Source organism: Molossus molossus, unplaced genomic scaffold, assembly GCF_014108415.1.
Source record: "Molossus molossus isolate mMolMol1 unplaced genomic scaffold, mMolMol1.p scaffold_m16_p_13, whole genome shotgun sequence".
In the NCBI taxonomy this organism is placed as follows: Eukaryota; Metazoa; Chordata; class Mammalia; order Chiroptera; family Molossidae; genus Molossus; species Molossus molossus.
In genome coordinates, this window is record NW_023425348.1 from 87,468,154 (window position 1) to 87,491,451 (window position 23,298).

The 23,298-nt window shown below is 53.4% G+C and overlaps 1 protein-coding gene across 1 annotated transcript in view; it reads left to right on the forward strand.

Annotated features, from left to right (window-relative positions):
- Positions 1 to 23,298, forward strand: part of CD6 (CD6 molecule) — a 41,999-nt gene that overhangs the window by 13,012 nt on the left and 5,689 nt on the right. The window contains exons 3-7 of the mRNA XM_036259664.1: positions 17,645 to 17,713; positions 18,654 to 18,956; positions 19,711 to 20,028; positions 21,270 to 21,572; positions 22,712 to 22,777. Of these exons, the coding sequence (XP_036115557.1) occupies positions 17,645 to 17,713; positions 18,654 to 18,956; positions 19,711 to 20,028; positions 21,270 to 21,572; positions 22,712 to 22,777 (1,059 nt within the window). The remainder of the gene's footprint in view (positions 1 to 17,644; positions 17,714 to 18,653; positions 18,957 to 19,710; positions 20,029 to 21,269; positions 21,573 to 22,711; positions 22,778 to 23,298) is intronic.

The window sequence follows — 23,298 nt, forward strand, 5'->3', positions numbered from 1 at the left end:
TATGTGTCCCTAGTAGGAACCGAACCCAGGACTCTCTGGTCCGCAGGCCAACGCTCCAACCACTGAGCCAAACTGGCCAGGGCTCAACTCCATTTGTAACGTAAGTTTATTTAAACCTAGAAAGCTTCGCTCACTATCATAGATCTCAAACCGATATGACTTCAATACTAGAATGTATTCCTATAAACAAATAATACTCTGAAAACAAAGTGTAGTTAGCCACCTACCCTCCGAGCCCAAGCCAGCTCTCTGTGTTAACAGGGGGCAGGGGTTAAAAACGGAGCGGCACCGCCAAGGTCTCTAAGCCCAGGGACTGAAGAACTAGAAAAGGAATAACTTGCTTACTCTGTGATACGATACTATTTCATCTGGAATCTGAAATTGCCTGCTAACTGGTGGAAAGATGAGTCGGGGGCAGGTCCGGGGGATCACTGGGGGCTGCATTGTGAGGGAGGCAGGCACAGTCTGATCGGAAGCCTAAAATCAGAGGCCGTCAGAGGAGAGAGAACCACCCCCTCCAGCAGTCAGACCTCAACTGGTCCAATTCAGCCTTTAACCGTGGTGACACTGAGGCCCTGGAGTGGGGCAGGGACTTGCCCAAGGTCATAATCGTAGCTGGCCTCACTTTTACCACCTCTTTGTCACTCCCACCTGATTCCAGCTGAAAATCCAGACATGATGTAAACATTAGTCATCCTTATTGTAAAAACGCTGTGAGAACCACATTAAAAGAGCCCCCCACACCCTCACCCAGCACGGCCTTTGGTTCCGGAGGGAGCATCACGGGAGCTCAGTCTCACCAGGACGGAGGTGGGTGTGCCGACGGGCATCGTGCTGCTTCTGATCAGTATTGGTCAGGATGGCTGTGGGAACGTGGACCACGCAGGCTCCACCTCCTCCTCTGCGACCTTGGGCCAGGCCCTGACCCTCTCTGAGGGAAAATGGGTGCGACTTGTAAGTCAGCCCCTCAATTCCTGCTCTCTGGATAGACTTCAAAGCCCTCCCTTCCTGGAGATCCTCAGGGGTGATTTTCAGTCACCTGCCTCTGTGGGGGCCCCCTCAGGCCCAGCCACGTCCACAGGGCCACGAAACCCAGTCCCACGAAGCACCTATAGGTGTACAGACTCTGGAAGCGAAGTGGGGGGCTCATCCCTCTATCTGCTGGGTTCTCCTTGTCCTTTCAGAATCCCCCAGAAGCACCTCTGGGCTCACCCCAGCTCCTGCCCCCAGAGATTGCAGGTCCGTGTGTGACTCAGTTTCCTGGGCTGTGACGAAGCCCCACACCCTGGTGCATGAGCCACAGAAACGTCTTGTCTCCCCGTCTAGAGGCTGAAAGTCAAAGCCCAGGCTGTTGGAGGGGGGGCCCCTCCCGAGGGACAGTCTCCAGGCCTCGCTCCTACCTTCCCCTGGTTTGCTGGATTCCTTGGTGTTCCCGGGCTATGGACACTTCGCCACAGTAAATAAGGTCTCATTCTGAGGTCCCGGGAGCCAGACTGCAGCCTGTGTTTTTCGGTGGGACACAGTTCACCCCGTAGCACTAGTGCGTGTGTGCGGGTGTGCGTGTGCGTGCCGCAGACGTGGACTGTCTGGGCCATGACTGTGGAGATGTTGCCTAACGTGACTGCGCCGACCTTGCCCCCCCCCGTCCCCAGCCGTGTACACAGTCCCTGCTGATCCCTCTTCCCTCCAACACTCAGGATCGCCACACTTCTTTTTTTTTTAATGTGTTTTTCTTTTATTATTTTATATTTTAAATTGAGTGTATTGGGGTGACATTGGTTCATAAAGTTATATAGATGTCAGATGTATACTTCTATAGCACATCATCTGTACACTGTACTGTGTGTCCACCACCCAAGGTCAAGTCCCCTCTATCACCATTTATCCTCCCGCCACACTTCTTTTTTAATTGTTGAAAGTATTATAGATGTCCCCCCTTTTTCCCCATTGATCCCCTCCTTTCTGCTCCCCCACCCCCGCCTTCGCCAGCCTAGCCGCCACACTTCTTAATTATAGACAGTGGAGGGAAGTCAAATGCTATCTCCCTGTGGCCTTACTTTCTGTCTCCGGGCACTGGGAGGCTGGTTACTTTTCATACGTTCATGGGTCCGTCCGTGGCCTCTTCCTGTCTCCCGCGCATTTTTCTGTTGCTTGCCTTTTTCTCAATGATCTAGGAAAGAGATTCTCTTCTGAGGATCGTTTCCATTAGGGAAGACAAGGAGGGGGAGAGGCGGAATTAGGGCAGCTTTGATGGCCTGAAATTTTGAGAACTGCTTGGGGGGGGTTAGAAAACTGCGTCAGGTCCTCTGTCTCTCTCCGGAACGCGTGGGGCCAGGTGCCGCTCAGAATCAGGACGGCGTAGCTGGGGGCAGGCTGACGCGGTGCATAGATTGGATACCACGGACGTCTCCGCAGGAGCGTGGTCAGCCACTGCATCAAAGTCACGGACACTTCAGCAGCGAAATGTGTGGTCTTCACTCCACATGACATAAGTAATGACGATGAACGGCCTCGTACCAGTTCTGGTCAGGTCTTGCCACCAACAGTTATGTGAACACTTTCAGTTTGGGGGTGTGGGGGCCTCAGAATTGCAGTAAGGGATTGCGTAAGAGTGTCTCCACAAAGGCACTTGAGAGGCAAGCCTGAGGGGCCATTTTCCCCTCTAATCTCAAGCCCCAGGAAGTTGAGATTAGCATCACCGCTTATGTGAACAAAGGTCACGGAGGCTCAGATCCTCGTGCTAAGAGGAGGAGACGGGATTTGAACCCATAGCAGTCTGACTCCAAAGCCCACACACGTCCAACTCTACCAGTCTGTCTCCAGCCCTGTGGGGACAGCTTCTCTGCTTCTCTGCTCCCCAGGACTCTGGAGTTTGGAAACAACGCTACCAGAGGAATGGATTGGGAGGACAGGGTGGGGCTGAGGAGTAACAGAGACGACATCTGTCCGAGTCAGCCCCTCACCCCGAAGCAGTGGGTGCTAGTTGCCAGAGTCTGGGGCGCTCACCTCCAACCTCTTTAAAACTCCTGAGGGGCGCTGGGCCGGTGTGGCTCAGTGGTTGAGCGGCGACCCATGCACCAAGAGGACACCGTTTCGATTCCCTGTCAGGGCACAAGCCCAGGTTGTGGGCCCGATCCCCAGTGGGGGGCATGCAGGAGGTGGCCAGTTGATGTTCTCTCTCATCAATGTTTCTATCTCTATCTCCCTCTTTCTTCCTGTCTAAAAAAATCAATAAAGAAAAAAATTAAAAAAAAAAAAAAAACTTTCTGAGGGCTCATCATGCTTTGGCATCGACCAAACATTCAGATGGGTGTCTACTTGCCCCAGTTTGGAGCCCTAAAAACTTGACACCATGGGGACAGGCACTGATCAGGAGTCCTATCCATCACTAGGGTTCAAGGCCTGAGAAAGTAGCAGTGTCTTCCCAGCACTTAAGTCAGGGCTCAAGCACCTTTGCAAAGAGGGATGGACAAGCACCCGGATTCTAGACCACTGGCCGGGGGGGGGAGGGGCACTTTCAGAGAGTGGTGAGTCCCTGCCCTACGTGACCTCTCCTCCTAGCCCACCCACCCTCTGGAAAGATGCAAGTTAGAGCTCCCAGATTGTTGGGCAAAGGTTGGCTATCACCTTCTCTTCGCTCTTTCCCCCCTGAGAACTCCTACTCATCCTCTAAGACCCCTCCCAATTTCCCCCTGCTCTTTGGAGTCAAAGTTAGTCCCTCTCACCTCTATTTTTCCCAGGGTGTTTTGTTCCGACCACAGGATAGCACTTACACCTGATCAAAACTTTGAGTACATCTGTGTCCTCTACCAGAGCGTGGGGCCTGCCGCAGAGCCCGACTGACGGGGGAATGAATGAAGGACGGAACGAACGGCACTCTTGACTAAAGGTTAACAGGCAGGAACGTGAAGGGACTTTATTTATTTATTTTATTATTATTATTTTGGGGGGTACATGCCCCTAGCGGGAACCGAACCTGGGACTCTCTGGTCTGCAGGCCGACACTCCAGCCGCTGAGCCAAACCGGCCAGGGCATGGAGAGACTTTCAACCACCCCAGAAGCACCTAGATGTGAGCTGTGGAGGTGAGTGTGAGATGACCATGAGGCCTGTGGCTCAGAAAGTGTGCCTGGACTTAGAGAGACCTAAAGTCATAGTCTGTTCACTTCCTAGAATCTGTGACGTCCTAGTAACTGAGACCTTGGGCAAGTCATTTCATCCCTCTCAGCTGGAAAGCAGACTTCTTGGGGTCCTACGGAGATGAGTAAGAGAGTGTGTGCCAGGTGTGTAAAGGAGGGGCACACAGTAGGCATTCAGATGTTACCAGCCTTCCAAACTCATTCCTTGAACTCCCGAATCCAGTAGGCCACGTGGTCATTGGTCCAGCTGTTAATGATGTGGGTGGTCAGAGAGAGTCGGCTGAACACCCCCAGTGTCTTCCAGCTTCTCCTTGGAACCTGGATGGGTGGTGGATGGGGAGGGGACCCCTGGAGCATGGAGCTGATGGGCACTGAGACATGCCTGGGGGGCACAGCCGCTGAGCCAGGGCTGGCCCCTGCTCCCCCAAGGAGACATTCTGGTGCCAGCCTGAAGTCCCTCCTGCTTGGGAAGGGTTGTTTCCTTCCTGGGAGTGAGGCCGATGACTTCAGACGCTTTCTGGATGACTGACATGAGGGTGGCCCTTCTCTGAAGGGGGCTCTAGGCCACCTCAGCTAGGTCTCAGCACCACGCCTGGGAGCTGGGGATGTTCACCCCTTGCCCACGCTCAAGCTTCATTCACCCAGAAACTGCTGTCCCAGCAGCTCTCAGAGACTTCGAACCAGAGTCCCTCCTGAGAGCTGGTGGGTGGGGGCAGGCCCCCTGAAAAACCCTGCCCAGCCCAGCAGAGTTTTAGCTCCACTGAAACCCAGAAACCCAGTAGTGCCCTATGCACAGAGGGCCAAGCTCTAGGGGATTTTATTCTTGCATTTTATGTACTTGAGTCTAGCTTAGCACACCAGGCCCTGTCCTGTGCCCAGGCCTTTGCTGGTGCTCTACCCTCTACCCAGAATGCCCTCTGCCTCCTCTCACTGGTTGAAGCTGCCTGATCCAGTGGCAAGAGAGAATCTGGGGAACAAACTTGGATTTAACTTCAGGCTCTGTCAACTTCAAGCTGTGTGACCTTGGGCTAGAAACTTGGTATCTCTGAGCCTCTTTGTCAGTAGAACAGGCTTCATAGTGGCACCTCTTCACAGAGTTATCGTGAGGGTTCTGACTCAGCACAGAGAAAGTCCTTGATAGATATGGATCAGCTTCGCCTGCCCCAGGAAGGTGCTCTGTGACCACCAGGGCCTGGCCCCAAGGTCACCTCCCTGCAGTCACTTCCTGGACTCGTCCTCCGGGTTCCTGGGGCACACTGTCCACGCCTCTGTCTGCACGGAGATGGGGCTGGAGGCAGCTCTCACTCCCAGGCTCCTGCTGGACCCCGGGCTGAAGACAGGCCTGGGGGCTCCCTCACCTCCTCTTTCCCATAGCAGTGCCCAGAGCAGGCCTGGCCGAGGGCTTGGTGCAGGACATGGTGGAGGTGAGGAGAGTTATAGATTCCTCCATTAGTAACGGGAACTGGGATTTGTTGAGCATTGACTATGTGCGCTGAGGTGTTTGTCAGGTGGTGATCAGGGAGCCCGAAAACCCTCTAGATGGGTTCAAACCTCTGCTTTGCCTCTTATGAGTCCTGTTGTCCTGGAAAGTTCCTTTACTTCTCGGACCCCAAATTTCTCCATCTGTAAAGTGGGGATAACAATACTACCATCTCCAATCACTAAGAAGGAGATCAAAGAACTTTGAACTATGAGCTATCAAAGCCCATAGATTTCTTACCCACGTAAGCACACTGTCATTGGCAGTAGGCACTGATGCGATTCAAACAATTTGCAAAGTTTTTCATTTAAAAACTGTTGTTTTTATTTTCGCCACAAAGTATATATAGTACAAATGTTACATAATTTACAAAATAAAGGGGAAAAAATTACCAGGAATGCTAAACTTACCTTCAACGATGACTGTTGTTATTACCCTATTATAGAATCTTCCAGACACTTTGTTAGAAATATTGCACGCACTGAGAATGTTTTAACAACCCCTAGGCATCCCCACCACCCAGATTTAAGGAATCTTTACCTTTTTGCCATATTTGCTCAGATCTATATTAATGAGAAAGAAAATCATACAGATACTGTTAAAATGCTTCCTTACTCCTCGCTCCCGGGAGCACTTATACTCCAAAGAGTGGCAGATGCACCCTTTCCTTCCATGTTTTTATACTTTTCATACACAAAAATGTATCAATACCCAACAGATGGTACATGTATTTTATATAAACGATATCCTACTGGACGTATTGGTCTACAAGTTACTTTTCTCACTCAGTACATTATGTCTTCAAGATCTATCCAAGGTATAGGTCTAATTCATTCTTTTAACTAAATCCAATCGATGACGATAACACAGTATCTTTAATTATTTCCTGCTGGGGGACTGTGAGAATACTTCTAAATTCTTCTATTACAAACAGTGCTTTTAAAAAATCCCTGTATATAGCTGCATGTGAACATACCAGAGACTTTTTTTCTAGGTTATATACATAGATTGCTTGGGGTTCAAGTACGAGCATCTTCAACTTGACGAGGTATCATGGGCATTTTTCCCTGCGTTGCATTGATAAGGCTAGGATCGTCCTGCATCTTTGTTTATAATCTGCTTTTCCCACCTACTATGCATGTGCACACACCCGCAGCCACCGCAGATGCACATGTGCACTCACTGATTCTGCAAGGTCTTGTGGGTGCTCACCGCGGGGCAGGTGTGGGTGCTCACCCTGGGACAGGTGTGGGTGCTCACCGCGGGGCAGGTGTGGGTGCTCACCGCGGGACAGGTGTGGGTGCTCACCGTGGGGCAGGTGTGGGTGCTCACCGCGGGGCAGGTGTGGGTGCTCACCCTGGGGCAGGTGTGGGTGCTCACCGCGGGGCAGGTGTGGGTGCTCACCGCGGGGCAGGTGTGGGTGCTCACCGTGGGGCAGGTGTTGGGTGCTCACCGCGGGGCAGGTGTGGGTGCTCACCGCGGGGCAGGTGTGGGTGCTCACCGTGGGGCAGGTGTTGGGTGCTCACCGTGGGACAGGTGTGGGTGCTCACCGCGGGGCAGGTGTGGGTGCTCACCGCGGGGCAGGTGTGGGTGCTCACTGTGGGACAGGTGTGGGTGCTCACCGTGGGACAGGTGTGGGTGCTCACCGTGGGACAGGTGTGGGTGCTCACCGCGGGGCAGGTGTGGGTGCTCACCGTGGGGCAGGTGTTGGGTGCTCACCGTGGGACAGGTGTGGGTGCTCACCGTGGGACAGGTGTGGGTGCTCACCGCGGGGCAGGTGTGGGTGCTCACCCTGGGACAGGTGTGGGTGCTCACCGCGGGGCAGGTGTGGGTGCTCACCTCGGGGCAGGTGTTGGGTGCTCACCGCGGGGCAGGTGTTGGGTGCTCACCGCGGGGCAGGTGTTGGGTGCTCACCGTGGGGCAGGTGTTGGGTGCTCACCGCGGGACAGGTGTGGGTGCTCACCGCGGGGCAGGTGTGGGTGCTCACCGCGGGACAGGTGTGGGTGCTCACCGTGGGACAGGTGTGGGTGCTCACCGCGGGGCAGGTGTGGGTGCTCACCGCGGGGACAGGTGTGGGGCTCACTGTGGACAGGTGTGGGTGCTCACCGTGGGACAGGTGTGGGTGCTCACCGTGGGACAGGTGTGGGTGCTCACCGCGGGACAGGTGTGGGTGCTCACCGCGGGGCAGGTGTGGGTGCTCACCGCGGGACAGGTGTGGGTGCTCACTGTGGGACAGGTGTGGGTGCTCACCGTGGGACAGGTGTTGGGTGCTCACCGTGGGACAGGTGTGGGTGCTCACCGCGGGGCAGGTGTGGGTGCTCACCGCGGGGCAGGTGTGGGTGCTCACCGTGGGACAGGTGTTGGGTGCTCACCGTGGGACAGGTGTGGGTGCTCACCGCGGGGCAGGTGTGGGTGCTCACCGTGGGGCAGGTGTTGGGTGCTCACCGTGGGACAGGTGTGGGTGCTCACCGTGGGACAGGTGTGGGTGCTCACCGTGGGACAGGTGTGGGTGCTCACCGTGGGACAGGTGTTGGGTGCTCACCGTGGGACAGGTGTGGGTGCTCACCGTGGGACAGGTGTGGGTGCTCACCGCGGGGCAGGTGTGGGTGCTCACCCTGGGACAGGTGTGGGTGCTCACCGCGGGGCAGGTGTGGGTGCTCACCTCGGGGCAGGTGTTGGGTGCTCACCGCGGGGCAGGTGTTGGGTGCTCACCGTGGGGCAGGTGTTGGGTGCTCACCGCGGGACAGGTGTGGGTGCTCACCGCGGGACAGGTGTGGGTGCTCACCGCGGGGCAGGTGTGGGTGCTCACCGCGGGGCAGGTGTGGGTGCTCACCGCGGGGCAGGTGTGGGTGCTCACCGTGGGGCAGGTGTGGGTGCTCACTCTGGGGCAGGTGTGGGTGCTCACCGTGGGGCAGGTGTGGGTGCCCACCGTGGGGCAGGTGTGGGTGCTCACCGTGGGGCAGGTGTGGGAGCTCACCGTGGGGCAGGTGTGGGTGCTCACCGTGGGGCAGGTGTGGGTGCTCACCGTGGGACAGGTGTGGGTGCTCACCGTGGGACAGGTGATGGGTTTGTCTTGTCATCTTACTTCAGTCCTGTGAGGGTTTGACACCGTGAGGTGAAGGAGGCAAGTCGGGTCAATGGAGAGATTTGCCCAAGGCCCCCTTAGTAAGGAGGAAGCTGGTTTCAGTCTCAGGCTTATTCCGTTCCAATTCGATGCTCTGTCTGCTGCCCAAACCAATCAGATTCAAGGGCCCATCCGAGACCAGAGAATCGGAATTCTAGCGGAGGGATCTGGACGCCCACGTCCCGCACTGTGTTCTGAACCTGCAGGTAGACGAGGCCTGTGGAAGGCCCGTGTCTCGGGCCGACTGGGCCTCTTGGAGCCACATCCTTCCGGTTGTACTGAGCTGCCCGTGACCCTCTGAGCCTGGGATGTGTCGTCTTACCCTCCGGTAGCTGCAAAGAAGGGATAGGTTGGCACGGGGACCTGGGCAGCCTCGGGCGAGGACCACAGGAGCCTTCCCTTGAGAGGAACTCCTGTTACCATGGCAGCTGCCGTCCACAGCTCACCTCTAGCAGCACGGGGCACATGCAGAGCCAGGGAAGGGAGCTGCAAGTTGTGAGTGTGGGGAACGTTGTTTCTGGGGAACAGAAATTGCCCCTTTGCAGAGCGGAGAAATCATGCTTCCTCAGACCTCGGGTGGAATGCATATACAACCGGTCCTTGTACAATAGGTATTTGAACTGCTTGGGTCCACTTTCACGTGGATTTTTAAAAGTAAATACTATAGCCCTGGCCGGTTTGGCTCAGCGGTTAGAGCGTCGGCTCATGGACCAGAGAGTCCCGGGTTCGATTCCCACTAAGGGCACGTAACTTGGTTGCAGTTTGTCCCTGGCCCTGGTTGGGGTCGGGTGGGTGGCAACCACTCGATGTATCTCTCTCACATCCATGTTTCCCTCTCTCTTTTCCCCTTCTCCCTCCTGCTCTATCTGAAGATAAATGCAAAAAATAAATGTTCTCAGGTGAGGATAAAAAAAAAAGTAAATACTATAAACTTATTTTCTCTTTCTTACGATTTTCTTAGTTTCTCTTCTCTAGCTTACTTTACTGTAAGAATACAGTATATAATGCATATAATATACGAAATAGGTGTTCATTGGTTGTTTTTGTTATCAGTAAGGCTTCTGGTTAACAGCAGCTTATTAGTAGGTAAGTTTTGGGGGAGTCAAAAGTGAAACACAGATTTTTTATTGTTTGGGGTTGGCCCCCTAACCCTTGCCGGGTTCAAGAGTCAGCTGGGCAGCGGGCCTCCCATGTCCTCTCAGGACTGGACAGGAGAAAGCAGGTGTGAGATTAAGAATGGCCGCTGCCATATGCCACGTCCTAAGCATTTCGCGACAGTGTCCAGCACCCCTCGAGCAATCCGATGTGGCCGGTGCGTTAGCCCAGGGCCAGGTGAGAAGCCAAGCCTCACTGGGCTCAGTGACATTCTCAAGGCCACACAGCAGAGGTAGGTTTGGATGACTGTTCTCTTTCCCAAGGTCTCCATTCTAAGTCAGGACAAAACAATTCCCCGGAGGGGCGACTGTTCAGCAGCTGCGTGGGTGCCCAGGGAAGCTTGGGGGCCCTCCTAGTCCGGGACCCTCCCCCTTACACTCATCTCCCCGATTCCTGCCGGTCCCAGCACGCGTGCAAGTTCAGCAAATGTTAACGGAATTGAATGTAGACGGCAACAGACTTATCTTTCAGGTTCAGGATAGTGTCGCTCACACGCCCTCACTTTCTTGAGCATAAGAGAAAGAGGGGGAGCCCCAGAAATCACACAGCCCAGGGCCGGGGTGCTGCATTGTCTCTGTGCGTCCTCTCGGTGCGGATCATGAACTGTCCTTCGTGTCCCCTTGGATGATGGGGTAGAGGAGGGGAATTAAATCTGGACATGCAGGAAGGGTGTCCTGCCGCTGAATGTCTTCTGTCATGTGATATGGTGGCAAAGGACGGTTAGACAGGCTGGGTTTCTCTGACCTGAGTGACTGAAGTCACTGGGGCTGGGCCTTGAAGCCTTTGCCACCCCCTCTCTGTCAATCATGTGCTGCCTTGGCTCAGGCTGGGATAGAAAATGCCAGAGGCAGAGTGGCTTGGAATGTGTTTCTCTCGCCCCTGCTGGTCTGGCTCAGTGGATAGAGCGTTGGCCCGTGGACCAATGAGCTGCAGGTTCGATTCCAGTCAAGGGCATGTACCTCGGTTGCAGTTCATCCCCAGCCCTGATGGGGGTCATGCGGGAGGCAAAGAATGTGTCTCTCTCACCTCTCTCTCTCTCTCTCTCCCCCTCCCTCCCTCCCTCCCTCCCTCCCTCCCTCTCTATCTGAAAATAAATGGAAAAATATCCTCGGGCGAGGGTTAAAAAAAAAAAGAATGCTTCTCATGGTTCTGGAGGGCGAGAAGTTCGGACCAATGTGCCGGCAGATTCGGCATCTGGCGAGGGTCCCCTTCCTGGTTCGCAGGCGGCCGCCTTCTTGCTGTGTCCTCACGGGTTGGAGACAAGGTCTCGTGTTTCTTGCTCTTTTGTTTTAATCCCGAGGACCCACCCTCAGGACCTCATCTAACCCTAGTTACTTCCCAAAGGTCCCAGCTCCTAGAATCATCACCGTGGGCATCAGGACATCCACATATGCATTTTCGGGGGACACAACCGTTTGGTTGGCAGCATGTGTATTGGGGGTTCTTTGTGTCCCCGAGCCCTTCCTAGGTATGATGAGAGTAAATGAAAATGCAGGAACAAAAATCCTGGAAAGTAAGTTAAATGAGACTAACACACCAAATTGCTGACTTTCCCCTGGATTCCGAAGGAACAAAACTCACCCCGTCCTTCCTGAACTTGGGAAGTCCCCAGTGGGTACAGCCTGGTCTGTTCCCCACAGCCACTCCATTCCCTTCACCTCTCGAGCGAGGACCACACCGTCCTACTGAGCCCCCAGGACAAGCCTCAGTCTCTTGACAAAGGTAGTTCAAACCAGCCGGTGTCACAACCTCTCCAAGTCCCTTCAAAGACAGAACAGAGCTAGCCCCTCTAAGTGACTTCTGTGAGCCAACACTATGCTTCTAGAATCACAGGGTGTTTCTTTGTTTATTGATAGCTTATCAATAACAACATTAAGGGGATTTTTTAAAGAAAAACGTTCACTTCCTGCTCCTCCCCTAAAGTTCCTCGTTCTAACAGTCACTGACCCTCATTTTCCAAGTGATCCGTTTCTCCTCTGAACACAGTGGTTCAGATGGGAAAGGGGCTGGGCAGCCCGTGGCCAGGCTGCCAGCCCTCATCTTGTCCATGGTGTGGGGCTGGTGGAACAAATGCCAGCCCAGGGAGAAGGACAGTCCCCTGATTGTCGCTCACCTTCGGAGTCAAGAGCCCTTTGGAAGTTAGGTCTGGGGCTTGCAGGCTGAGCCATTGGTGATGGTGGGTGGGCTATCGTTTCTAAGTTCAGGGCTGGCCGAGCCCCGCAGAGTTGGGGGGAGCTAGGGAGACCACTGGGCTGCCAGCGCTCCCTGCCCCGCACCCTTGGCACGATCACTGAAGCAGAAACCAGGAGGCTGGATTTCGAGTCGGTGGTGCAGGTGAGGGCTCTGGAACTGGACAGCCTGGGTTCAAACCCCAGCTCTGTCATTTCTAGCTGTGTCATTTTGGGCAAATCACTGAATTTCTTTGTGCCTCTGTTGTCCCACTTTGTGGGCTGTCTGTGAGAATTCAATTGGTTAATTTAGCTAAAGTATTTTTTTAAGGGCCTAGTGAATAACAAGCACTGAATAATAAGCAGCTGCATCACCGAGCTGTGCCAGGAGGTGTGTGGTGACACGCCTTGGGCCTCCCCTTTCCCAGCAGAGCAATGGGTGGCCACAGCGCCCTCCCCTTGCCTCCTGCACCTCAGATCCAGGACTCTGAGACCAGGACCTGCTGCCGTCAGTGAGGGTTGGAAATAGAACAGGAGGCGCCCACCTGGCTGTCCCCAAATGTCCACCTGCAAACTGGGACTGGCAGTCCGCCCCCTGAAACTCAGGGCTGGGGCCCCGTGGATGTTTCTGGACAGCTCCCTGAACCAGCGCTGACACCTTTGAGTATCCAGGGCCCCAGCTAAGACCCTGGGGGCAGGCCAGCCAGCGTCCTCACAGCCTTTGCTGTCCTTGCGCAGGCCACGGAAGGCTGGTCTGCGGAAACCAGACGGTGGTGGTCTCCAGGCCAGCAGGGCTCTGGTCTCCCAAAGCTTGCGGGCACTGCAGTCAGGGCCCTAGTGCCGGTCCTGGAGAGGGGCACACCTACCAGTGCCCCTGAGCAGCTGGGCTGTTTGAGGAGACCACTACACTGGGAATATGTGGGCCTTAGGGTACCAGTGAGATGCTCAGAATCTAGTGGGGTTATTTACTCTTTGTAAATATTTTTGCAAATATTCCTAATGTGTGGTGTTTTCCCCCACTTGCTTTTAGATAATTCCGTTTTCTCCAGTTTGGTTTTTTTTTTTCTTTATTGATTTTTAAAGAGGAAGGGAGAGGGTGAGAGAGATAGAAACATCAATGAAAGAGAACATCGATTGTCCACTTCCTGCATGTCTCCCCACTGGAATCAGGCCCACAACCTGGGCACGTGACCTCTGGGTCGAAGCTCACCCACCGAGTCACGCCAGCTGGGCTGGGTGTCTTAGAAACCACATGTCCAGGAGCTCTGACAGCGCCACAGCTCAGGGCGCGGCCCCAGGGTGTTGGGTCCATCATCTCATTTAATTCTCACAACGAGCCTGCCACATGGGTGCTCATTGCTCCCTTTTTACAGAGGGGCACCCCAGGCTCAGAGGTTAAACGACTTGCCCGGGTCACACAGTTAGGAAGGGGCTCAGCGCGAGAAAAGAACCTGGAAATTTCCGGTTCTGAAGGGTATTCTGGGTTGTTTCTTTAGGGCGGGTTCCCAGAAGTGGAATTACCAGGTCAAAAGGGCTTCGTTTGTTGTGTGTTTTACGTTGGATAACACGGAACCACGTAGTAAGAAAACTACTTAATTATTTTATTTTCAATGCTCTATCATTCTTTCTGTCTTTATTTGATAATAATGTGTCTTTTAGCATTTTAACATTTCTAACCTGGCTTAATCTTTAGTATACTTATTTTTTCACTCGCCTTCTATTTTGGCAAACAATACAAGTCCATTTGTGTTTTTAAATTTTCTAAGTTTTTGCATGTCTACCTATGTATCTAATTTTCTGTAAATGGAATCATATTATACATGATTTTTTAAGTATAGCTTTTTATCTCTTTGTTTTTTACCTTTTTTTTTGGTACGTGCCCCTAGCGGGAACCGAACCTGGGACTCTCTGGTCCGCAGGCTGACGCTCCAGCCACTGAGCCAAACAGGCCAGGGTTATCTCTTTCTTTTAAAAAAAAATTTTTTTGTTTCTTTACTGATTTTAGAGAGAGAGGAAGGGAGAGGGAGAGAAAGAGAGAAACATCCATGATAAATAACATCAATTGGCCGCCTCTTGCATGCCCCCCACCGGGGATCGGGCCCACAACCTGGGCATGTGCCCTGACCGGGAATCGAACTGGCGACCTCTTGGTGCACGGGTCAGTGCTCAACCACTGAGCCACACCGGCCGGGCCTTTTTTTTTTCATTGTTTCTCCTCTGTTCCTCCTCTCTTCTCCCACCTTCATGACTTGGCCCCAGGACCAGCTACCTCATTTGCAGAGCCTGGTGCAATATGAAAATGCAGGGTCCCTTGTTCAAAAGTTATTCAGAATTTCAAAATGGAGACAGCAGAACAGTAAACCGAAAGCCTGGGCCTTTCTCAGCGCCAAGCCCCGTGACTACACGGTCACACATCCATGAAGCTGGCCCTGCTCTGACTTCCCCTGAAACCCACCTTCTTAATTTTCCCATGTTAATGATCTGTGTTCTTCCATACTTTTCCCCATGTTCACACATCATACCCAGTCTATGGGAGGGGTTCTTTTTGGACAATGTTTTTTAAAAAGTTGTTTCATACTAGATCTCCTCTCTGCATCCTGCTTCCTTGCTCAGCACAGCGTGCGAAGCCTCCGGCTGCTGCGAGTCTGGTTCATTCTGCGCCGGGGCTGCTGTAACGGACCACAGCTGTGTGTTTACCTGATGCGTGATGGGCACTCCTCTGTTTCTGACTGTCTGCTCCTCAAAAAACTGAAACAAATATATATATTTTTAATCCTTACCCAAGCATATTTTTCCATTTACCTTCACATAGAGTGGGTGGGAGGGAGGGAGAAGGAGAGAGAGAGAGAAACATCGATGTGAGAGAGACACATGAATTGGTTGCCTCCCACACAACCCCGACCAGTGCCAGGGACCAAACCGCAACTGAGGAATGTGCCCTTGACCGCAATCAAACCCGAGACCCTTTGGTCCGTGGGCCGACACTCTAAATGCTGAATCAAACCTGCCAGGGCAGAACTGAAACAAATACTTTGACATTCATGCGACTTCATGCAGTAACACCGATTCCCAGGGAAGGGTAAAGATTCCTTTTCAAACACATTTCTTGCAGCAAAGAAGTGAATGCAGTTTGAAGACAAGGGTGGAGCCCGGAGGCCCCGATTCTGCACTGGGCCTCCATGAGCAGGGGCCTGGATGGAGGAGGGGGAGGCAGCTCCTGCTTCCCTTCCAGCAGCACAGAAATCAGAGAACACAAAACCCAGGTTTCCAACCTGGTACGGGGACAGAATGCCTATGACACAGAAAAGACGCCCTTGAGTGCATCTAGTATCAGTAAACTGCCTTGGCGACAGTTGTCCTTGGAGCTGACAGCTTCTGCTCCGTCTTTCAGTCAGTCAGTCAGTCAGTCAGTCAATAAACATTGTGTTGGGCACCCCGTGGAGTGACTCAGCCTTGAGCCCTGCCCTCCAGGGTTTTCTGGTCTAGCAGAAGACCTATGTGCCTTTAGGCATGACAAAGTGGCTTCCCAGACCCAGAGAGAGATGACACAGAGCTCAGCTGGAGTCCTCCACATACATGCATACACACAAACACATGCACACAATGGTACACACATGGTCACAACCACACGCACACACACCCCGCAGTCACACCCACTGCAGCCAGCATCCCAAGCCCCCCATCTCCCCAGCACACATGGAGATATCGAGAACCACACACACTGGAGCGCTGGACTGTTGCCGTGGGAACCGGGACTTCAAAATCCTAACTTAAGGGCATCTGAATTCTTGTTCTGAATATTTCATTAGCTGCAGAGTTTGTGCTCTGAATTCTGGATCACTTCTCCTTCGGGGACCAGGCTGGGCAGCCAAGCAGAGAGCTGGTGAGGATGGGCAATCAAAGGCCCGATTGCTTTCTGTCTGAGTGATGGGGTGGCCCCGACGATGCTCGTGAGAGAGCAGTGTCTGCAGCGGCGTGTGCACGCTCGTGCACGCGCATCTGGGTGGGAGCCCTCGGAATCTTCTCAGATGAGGCCGAGAACACGCGGCAGGCATGCCTGCGTCTGCAGCTCCTGGGCCAGTCGGCCAGGCTGTGGTAACAAACACACCCCCAATCTTCATGTCTCAACACAATAAAGGGTCACTTCTTACACAACATTCTAGGTGGGTCAACAACCCCTTCATCTCGTCATGGCATCTGGAACCCAGGACCTCAGATACAGCTACGACAGAGAAGAAAGAGGCGGAGGAGGCTCCCTGCCTCTAACCTACCTTGGCCCCGCAGTGGGCACACGCCCACCTGCCGAGGTTTCAGTGGCCCCCAACCCAAGCACATGAGGCGTGGAAATGTGCAAGTGTTCCTCGGTGAGCACAGTGGTCCCTGCCACAGCTCTCCCTTCATGCTCCTGCAAACTGGAATGTCCCCTCCCGGCATGGAGCCTCTTTCTTAGGGACAGTTCCAATGCTGGCTCTGCCCCTTGTAGCTGGTGGTCTCAGGCCATGTATCAGTCAGGCTCCTAACAGGAAACAGGTGGCACACTCAAAATAGAAGTTTGATGGGGGCTGATTAACAAAAGCACTGTTTACAGAGGATGATACAGTAGCAGGAGCTCAGAGCAACAGAACTATTACTGCCCTGGTCCACGGACACAAGACAGGGAGGGGTCCATGAGTCCTGGAAGGAGAGGGTCCAGGAGAGGTGGCTACCCTGAGGGAACATAGCCTGCTCGGATCTCACCAGGAGGGAGCCGGGGAAACAGTCACCACGACCTCCCTCCTGTCTCTGCTAGGGCTCCCACTGGCTGAGCAGGACAGAAGCCAGGGGGCCCAGGAAGATGCTGACCAAACAGGTCAGCCTCCCATGGCCAAGTGGACAGCACTGTGGGAGGACAAAGGCACACTATGTGGCACGGGCAACCGATTTCTACCCTTTGTGCCCCCTTCCTCATCTGTGAAGAGTGGATGCTGATGCCTGCCTCACTGTGGTGGTGAAGGTTAATGCAGTAATACATGCAAAAACTTGGCATAATTAGTCCACAGCAAATGTTAATTTCTCAGTGTCAGAAAGCGGTTTTGCTGTCAAATGCTTCACAACCCAGGATGAATCTCTCAAACACATTTTCCGAACAAACAGGTTTTTCCTAAAAATAACTCCATTTTCAAGCTTCTTTTGTATGTCAGGTATGTTACAGATCTGGTATCCTTCTAGCCCACGATATTTTCCCAAGTGTTATCGCCAACAAGTAGGGACTCTGGCAGAGAAAGTGACGAGCTGTCCGTGGTCACTCAGCCAGTGAGTCGTCCCAGCCCCACAGCCTAGTCCTTCCTCTGCGATCTGCTGTGCTTTCTGAGGACATGCGCACAATGAATAGATGAAGTGGGGGTGCTGCAACTCCAAAGCTTGAAAATTGCCCTCCCCTGAAGGGAGGCAAAGGCACCCAAGGCCTAGGACAATGGCTTTCCAGAGGTCCCATAGAGCCACAGCAGCCTCCAGAAAGTGCCCCCTGCCCATCAAGGCACCCCTGTGCCCCCCATGCCTGAGTTCACTCACCCACCATGGCTGCTGCTGGTTGATTTCAGGTTACCCGTCTCCGGCCCCATCTGACCAGCCCAGCACCACCGAGGCAGAGAGCCAGCCCTTGGAGCCAGGTGAGGACATGATCTTTCTGGAGTCCCTGATCAGCTTTCTGAGACCAAGCAGGTGGTGTTCCAGGGCGACAGGAAGGGGAAAGGGACTTTTAGGGTAGCAGGGAGGCTCCCTAACCTCAGACAGCACCTCTCCTTCCTAACCCAATGTCTGAAGGTCCACATTAGACTTACTTGGAGATCTTAGAACTACCATCTTTGGAGGCCACCAATAAAGTCACATTCACGTGGCAAGGTGGTCAATGAACATTTTAAGGGGATTTGTTGAGAACAAGCTAAAGAAGCCTTGGTGGGTGTGGGGGTGGGTTCCACCAGCTGGCTCCTACATTAACTAAACAGATCTTTATAAAGGACCTACTCTGTGTAAAGCTGTGTACTAACACTGGGGTGCAATGCTGGGCAGAAACAGGCAGTGGTTCCCCAAGGAGGGGCACTGGGGAATGGAGAACCACCATGCACACCACACCTCTTCCCCCCCATTACCAACCCCACACCCATCTGTCTGTCCTGCGGGGTTCTAGGGTCACAGGGGCCCTTCACTGCACTTAGCACCCTTAGGACAGTGGGGAGGCCTGGGAGGGAAACACGGCACCTGCAGTGGGGGGGTGGCGGGATCTGAACCAAGAACTCTGACCTTCTTTCACCCAAGGGTGCTCTTGAGACAGGGCAAGAGAGGAGGAGGGTTTGTGGGGACTGCATCCCTGGTTCTCTGTCACTCCAGGCCTAATTCAGCTTAACCTCTAAGTCACCCTCAGCCCATCTTCCTGATTCTAAGGAGACCCAGAGGGTCCGGCCTCCAGGGGGGCTTGGGGATGCCAACTTCTGAGGCCCAAAGTCTGGTAGGGCACTCTCCAAAGTCACATAGCAGGTCAGCGGTGGGCCCCTAGTGGCCGCCTGCCGCTACCACATTCCTGGCATGGGCAGAGTCCACGTGTGCTTCCAGGGGAGCGCGTTCGCCTGGTGAACGGAAGCAGCCGCTGCAGCGGGATGGTGGAGGTTCTGCGAGGACAGTCCTGGGAGGCCCCGTGTGGGGCACTCTGGAACTCCTCAGCCGCCCAGGCCGTGTGCCAGGCGCTGAACTGCGGCCCGGCAGAGCTGCCACTCGTGGGAAATGCCAGTGGGACACTGAACGCCACGCAGGCCCCTGTGCCCGACATCCTGTGCAGCAGCCCTGAATGGCAGTTCTGCAAGGTGGTGGAGCAAGAATGCACCAGCGGCGGGAGGCCCGTCCAGGTCACCTGTGCAGGTACAGCAGACCGCGCCCTGCGCCCGCCAGCTAAGCCCCTGCCCGGCCCCCCATACCTCGCCGGCCTTCAGCCACTGCCCCTCACTCCTGTCCCCAGCCCTGGGAACTGGACACAGCCTTGCCCTTCAGATGTCTACCCCCATCCAACACCAAGGCAAACACAACTGGTTTCCACGCCCTAAGACTGCAGCTTTGTATCATTCCAGCTCTGAGCATTTCCTCAGATCTGGCCTGCAGACCTTTCCCCCTACTAGATCTCCAGCTGGCCCACTTGATCCCCAACACAACCCCTTAGGTCCCCAATCCTAACGGGTCTCTAGGCTTTACTTGCTGGTCCTGTCCCTCATCTTGCTCTAGAACTCTGTCTCCTTTATCTCCGCCCCTACCCACAATGTACATAAATATGCCAGGTTCCCAGGGTCCCTTAGCACTGACACTCCCCAGGCCTGGGCTTGCTCTTCAAGCCTGCCCACCAGGTGCTTGACCCCACCCACTAGTCTGCACCCTCCCCAGCCCTGCCTACAAAGTATCCAGCTTTGTCCCTTGAATCCCTAGTACTGACCAGTTCCGCCACCTCAGTGTACTAAATCCCCATCCCTGCAGGGTTCCCCCACCCTGCCCAAAGGGTTACAGCCCCTCTCACTGGGTCTGCAGCCCCACTCATAATTATCTGGCCCAGTCTCAACCACTGAACCATCCCCTCCCTTTCTCTCCCTCTTCCCGAAACACATCCACAAACCCTTTCCCCTCCTAGCCCCAGAGAAACGTGACCTGCGATTGGTGGATGGTGGCGGCCCATGTGCCGGCCGAGTGGAGATGCTGGAACATGGCCAGTGGGGTTCTCTGTGTGATGACACGTGGGACCTGAAGGATGCCCACGTGGTGTGCAAGCAGCTGCACTGTGGCTGGGCCATCCAGGCCCTGCCAGGCTTGCACTTCACCCCTGGCAAAGGACCTATCCACCGGGATGAGGTGAACTGCTCTGGGTCCGAGGCCTACCTGTGGGACTGCCAAGGGGTTCCAGGAAATGGCTACTGTGGCCACAAGGAAGATGCTGGCGTGGTGTGCTCAGGTCAGTGGGTAACATCTCTGAACCTTGGTCCTCCACCAAAACTTAGTGTAGGCCTAAACACCTGGTGGGCAGGCCTGGCATTAGTGCTGGAGAGATTGTCCCCGTCCTTTCATTGTTACTGCCGAGGAGGGAAGATGAGAGCCAGAAAAATATAACCCTTGGGAAATAAGTGGTAAATGCCCTAAGAAAGAAAAGAAGGTGAGGTTTAGAGGCAGCAGACAATCCAGAGCTGGAGGGATCAGCGTGTCCACCTCTTGGAAGAGGTGACTTAGAGTGAGGCTCTTCCTGAGTGGTCACCTGGTTCAGAGCAACAAGGGGAAATGGAGGCAGGGAGGCTCCTGAGGAGGCTGTTGGCAGTCCAGATGAAGCCGTGAAGTTCAGGTCCAGCCAATGCTTCTCTATAATGTGCACAAAGAATGGCAGGGGGAAGGGGTTCTCATTAAATATATATTCTGACTCAGTAGTTTCGGGGCAGGACTTGAGATTCTGCATTTCTAACAAGATTCTGTAAACAAACCCAGGTTAGGCTGCCTGTCGCAAGGAAAGCCAAACTAGTGAGAAAGGTGCTAGTGAGAAGAAAAGAGGTTTATTCAAGTGCCAGTAACCTGAGAAGATGGAGGACTCTTATCCCAAAGCCCATCTTAACATCTTAGTGCATGCAAGCAGAGGTTTTCATAAGGAGGGAGAGGGAAAGTAGAACAAAGACAGGGAGAGTCTGTGGACATGCAGGCAATATCTTGCTAGTCCCAGTGTGGATTTTCATGGTCAGTGTCCTTGAGTTGGCCATCAAGATTTCAAAGTCTTGAGGTCAGGCTGCTCCTTGGTTTAACTCAGAAACTGAAACTGCTAAACTGTAAATTATACTGACAAAAGGGTCTAACATGCAAGCTCTAGTTTTAAAAGAAAAATTAGGTTAGAGTAACAAGCTGGGCCTAACATTTACTAAGATTAATATGGGTAAATTTATATAAGTATGGGTTATTCGTTTCCCATTACAATTCCAGTTGATGCTGATGCTGCTGGTTCATGGACCACACTTTGAGTAGCAAGGATGTAGGGTACTGCAGCCAGAGCAGATGGGGCAGAAGAGAGGAGGGTGCAGATGCTGAAGGGAGAGCTTACAAGTGGAGACCAATTGGCTGTGAGGTGTTCCAATTGTGGGTCTGGGTTGGTGGGGATTTGGGCCCAAAGGATCCTGATCTGACTCTGCCCCACCCCTTCCTCTTCCCCTTCCCCTGCAGAGCACCAGTCCTTCCGCCTGACCGGGGGCATTGACCCCTGTGAGGGGCAGGTGGAGGTATACTTCCGTGGGCTCTGGAACACAGTGTGTGACAGTGAGTGGTACGAACCAGAGGCCAATGTACTCTGCAAGACCTTGGGCTGTGGGACAATGACCGGAAGACCCAAGGGGCTACCCCACTCTCTGTCGGGCCAGATGTACTACTCATGCAAGGGAGACGAACCTAGCCTCTCAAACTGTTCCTGGAGGTTCAACAACTTCAACCTCTGCAGCCAGTCAATGGCAGCCAGGGTCCTCTGCTCAGGTACACCTCCCCCACTCACCCCTCTCCACCTTCACCTCAGATTTGAACCAGAATTTGCACCTGAATCCACAGCCTAAGAACTTGCAACCCAAGTACCACAGCTTGGACTAGATCAGGAATGACAAACACTGGCAGTAGAGGAACCATTGTCCCTGGCATGCCCAGGCAGACATCGCTAATTAGTCAGGGCATCTTTTCTACAAATCCTCAACTCAGCCTCAGAATCATGAATCAAATATTTATTATATGCTAATACGTGATTTCTGTGGACTGGAGTTGGCTCAGGAGATGAAACCAACTTGCCATCACAGGGCTGCTGATAATAGTAAAAATATTAGGAGACGCTAATAATAATATCAGTGACAGTGTCTGGAGCCCTAATCATGTACCAGGCATTGCCAAGCACTTGGTATGTCTTATTTTGGCTAAGCCTCACTTCCACTCTATGAATTGGATTCTACCGTATTTTAACAAATCTAAGATGGCATTGATATGTCTGTCACACCATTATTATTTTATGCACCATGACAGACAAAAATACTGCCAAAACAAACTCTTGACATGCCATCAGTTGTAATGATTGATGCCATCACTTGATTTCAGAGGTGTTAAGGTGTAAAAACATGAGAGCGTCAGACCTGAAGAAACATGGTATTAGCGTGTCTATGGAGTTCAGATGCTTGGCTATGCATTCCATCTCTGCCAATGATCAGCCAGGCTTCGGTTTCATGACTATGTGGATGCTGATACCAGCTACTCCCAGGGTAGCTGGGAACTCAGAGAACATCACCATGGGACTTTGGGATTTTGTCATCCCTTACCTGTCCAGTGCTTATGACAATGATGAGTGTCAGCTCCGCACCTCCGGAGGCCCACCTGAAAAACACACCTGACTGAATGGAAAGGGGATCTGTGATCTGTAGCAGATTATAGAGAAGAGTTTATTATTGTATTAGCCTCATATTCTAAGCAAAGGACCTTCCAAGCATTTACTCTATGATGTTCCTCCTTATTGTGGGGGGTAGGAAAAACAGGTGTCCTTAGCCACGTGCCCCCTGGGGTTGTGCCCCCAGTCCCAGGTCCCTTGTCTGTCATGGCACACAGTAGGTGTCAAGTGAATGAGTGATGCTTCCTGACAGGTTCCCAGAGGCGGTTCAATTCGTCCACTGATGAAATTCTTACAACTGTCCAGCCGGTCACCATAGGTGAGTGTCAATGGATACACAGTGTCTCAGAGACTCAGGAGCATATGTGCATTTGTGTGTGTGTGGTGTCTGCCTGGGTGGGGCCTGATGGTTTGTTCCCCATCGCCCACCTCCAGACACTGGACTTGCCTCCCCCAGGCTCCCCAGGTGCCTTGTGTCCCTCTCTCCTCCCCTTCCTGCCTATCAGCTCCACAGCTCCCCGAGTCTTGATGTTTTGTGGACAGGAGTCCACTCCCCACTCTCCTGTGAGCATCTATAGGGCAGGAGGATAGAGCTGGAGAGCTGAGCTGGTCTGGCACGGGCCAGACGGTGGGGACACTGAGGTAACAATGTGTTTAGAATGTTCCAGGCGCAGGCCCAGCACATGGCAACCATTATTTCCCAACCCTTTAACCTTCCTGACAGCCTGCTGGGGAGAGCTCATCATAACCCTTCACAGAGGAAGGAGGCCAGGCTCAGAGGGTGAAGTGACAGCCAGCCAGTATTGGCTGGAATTTGCATCCAAGGTTCTGAACTCTGTT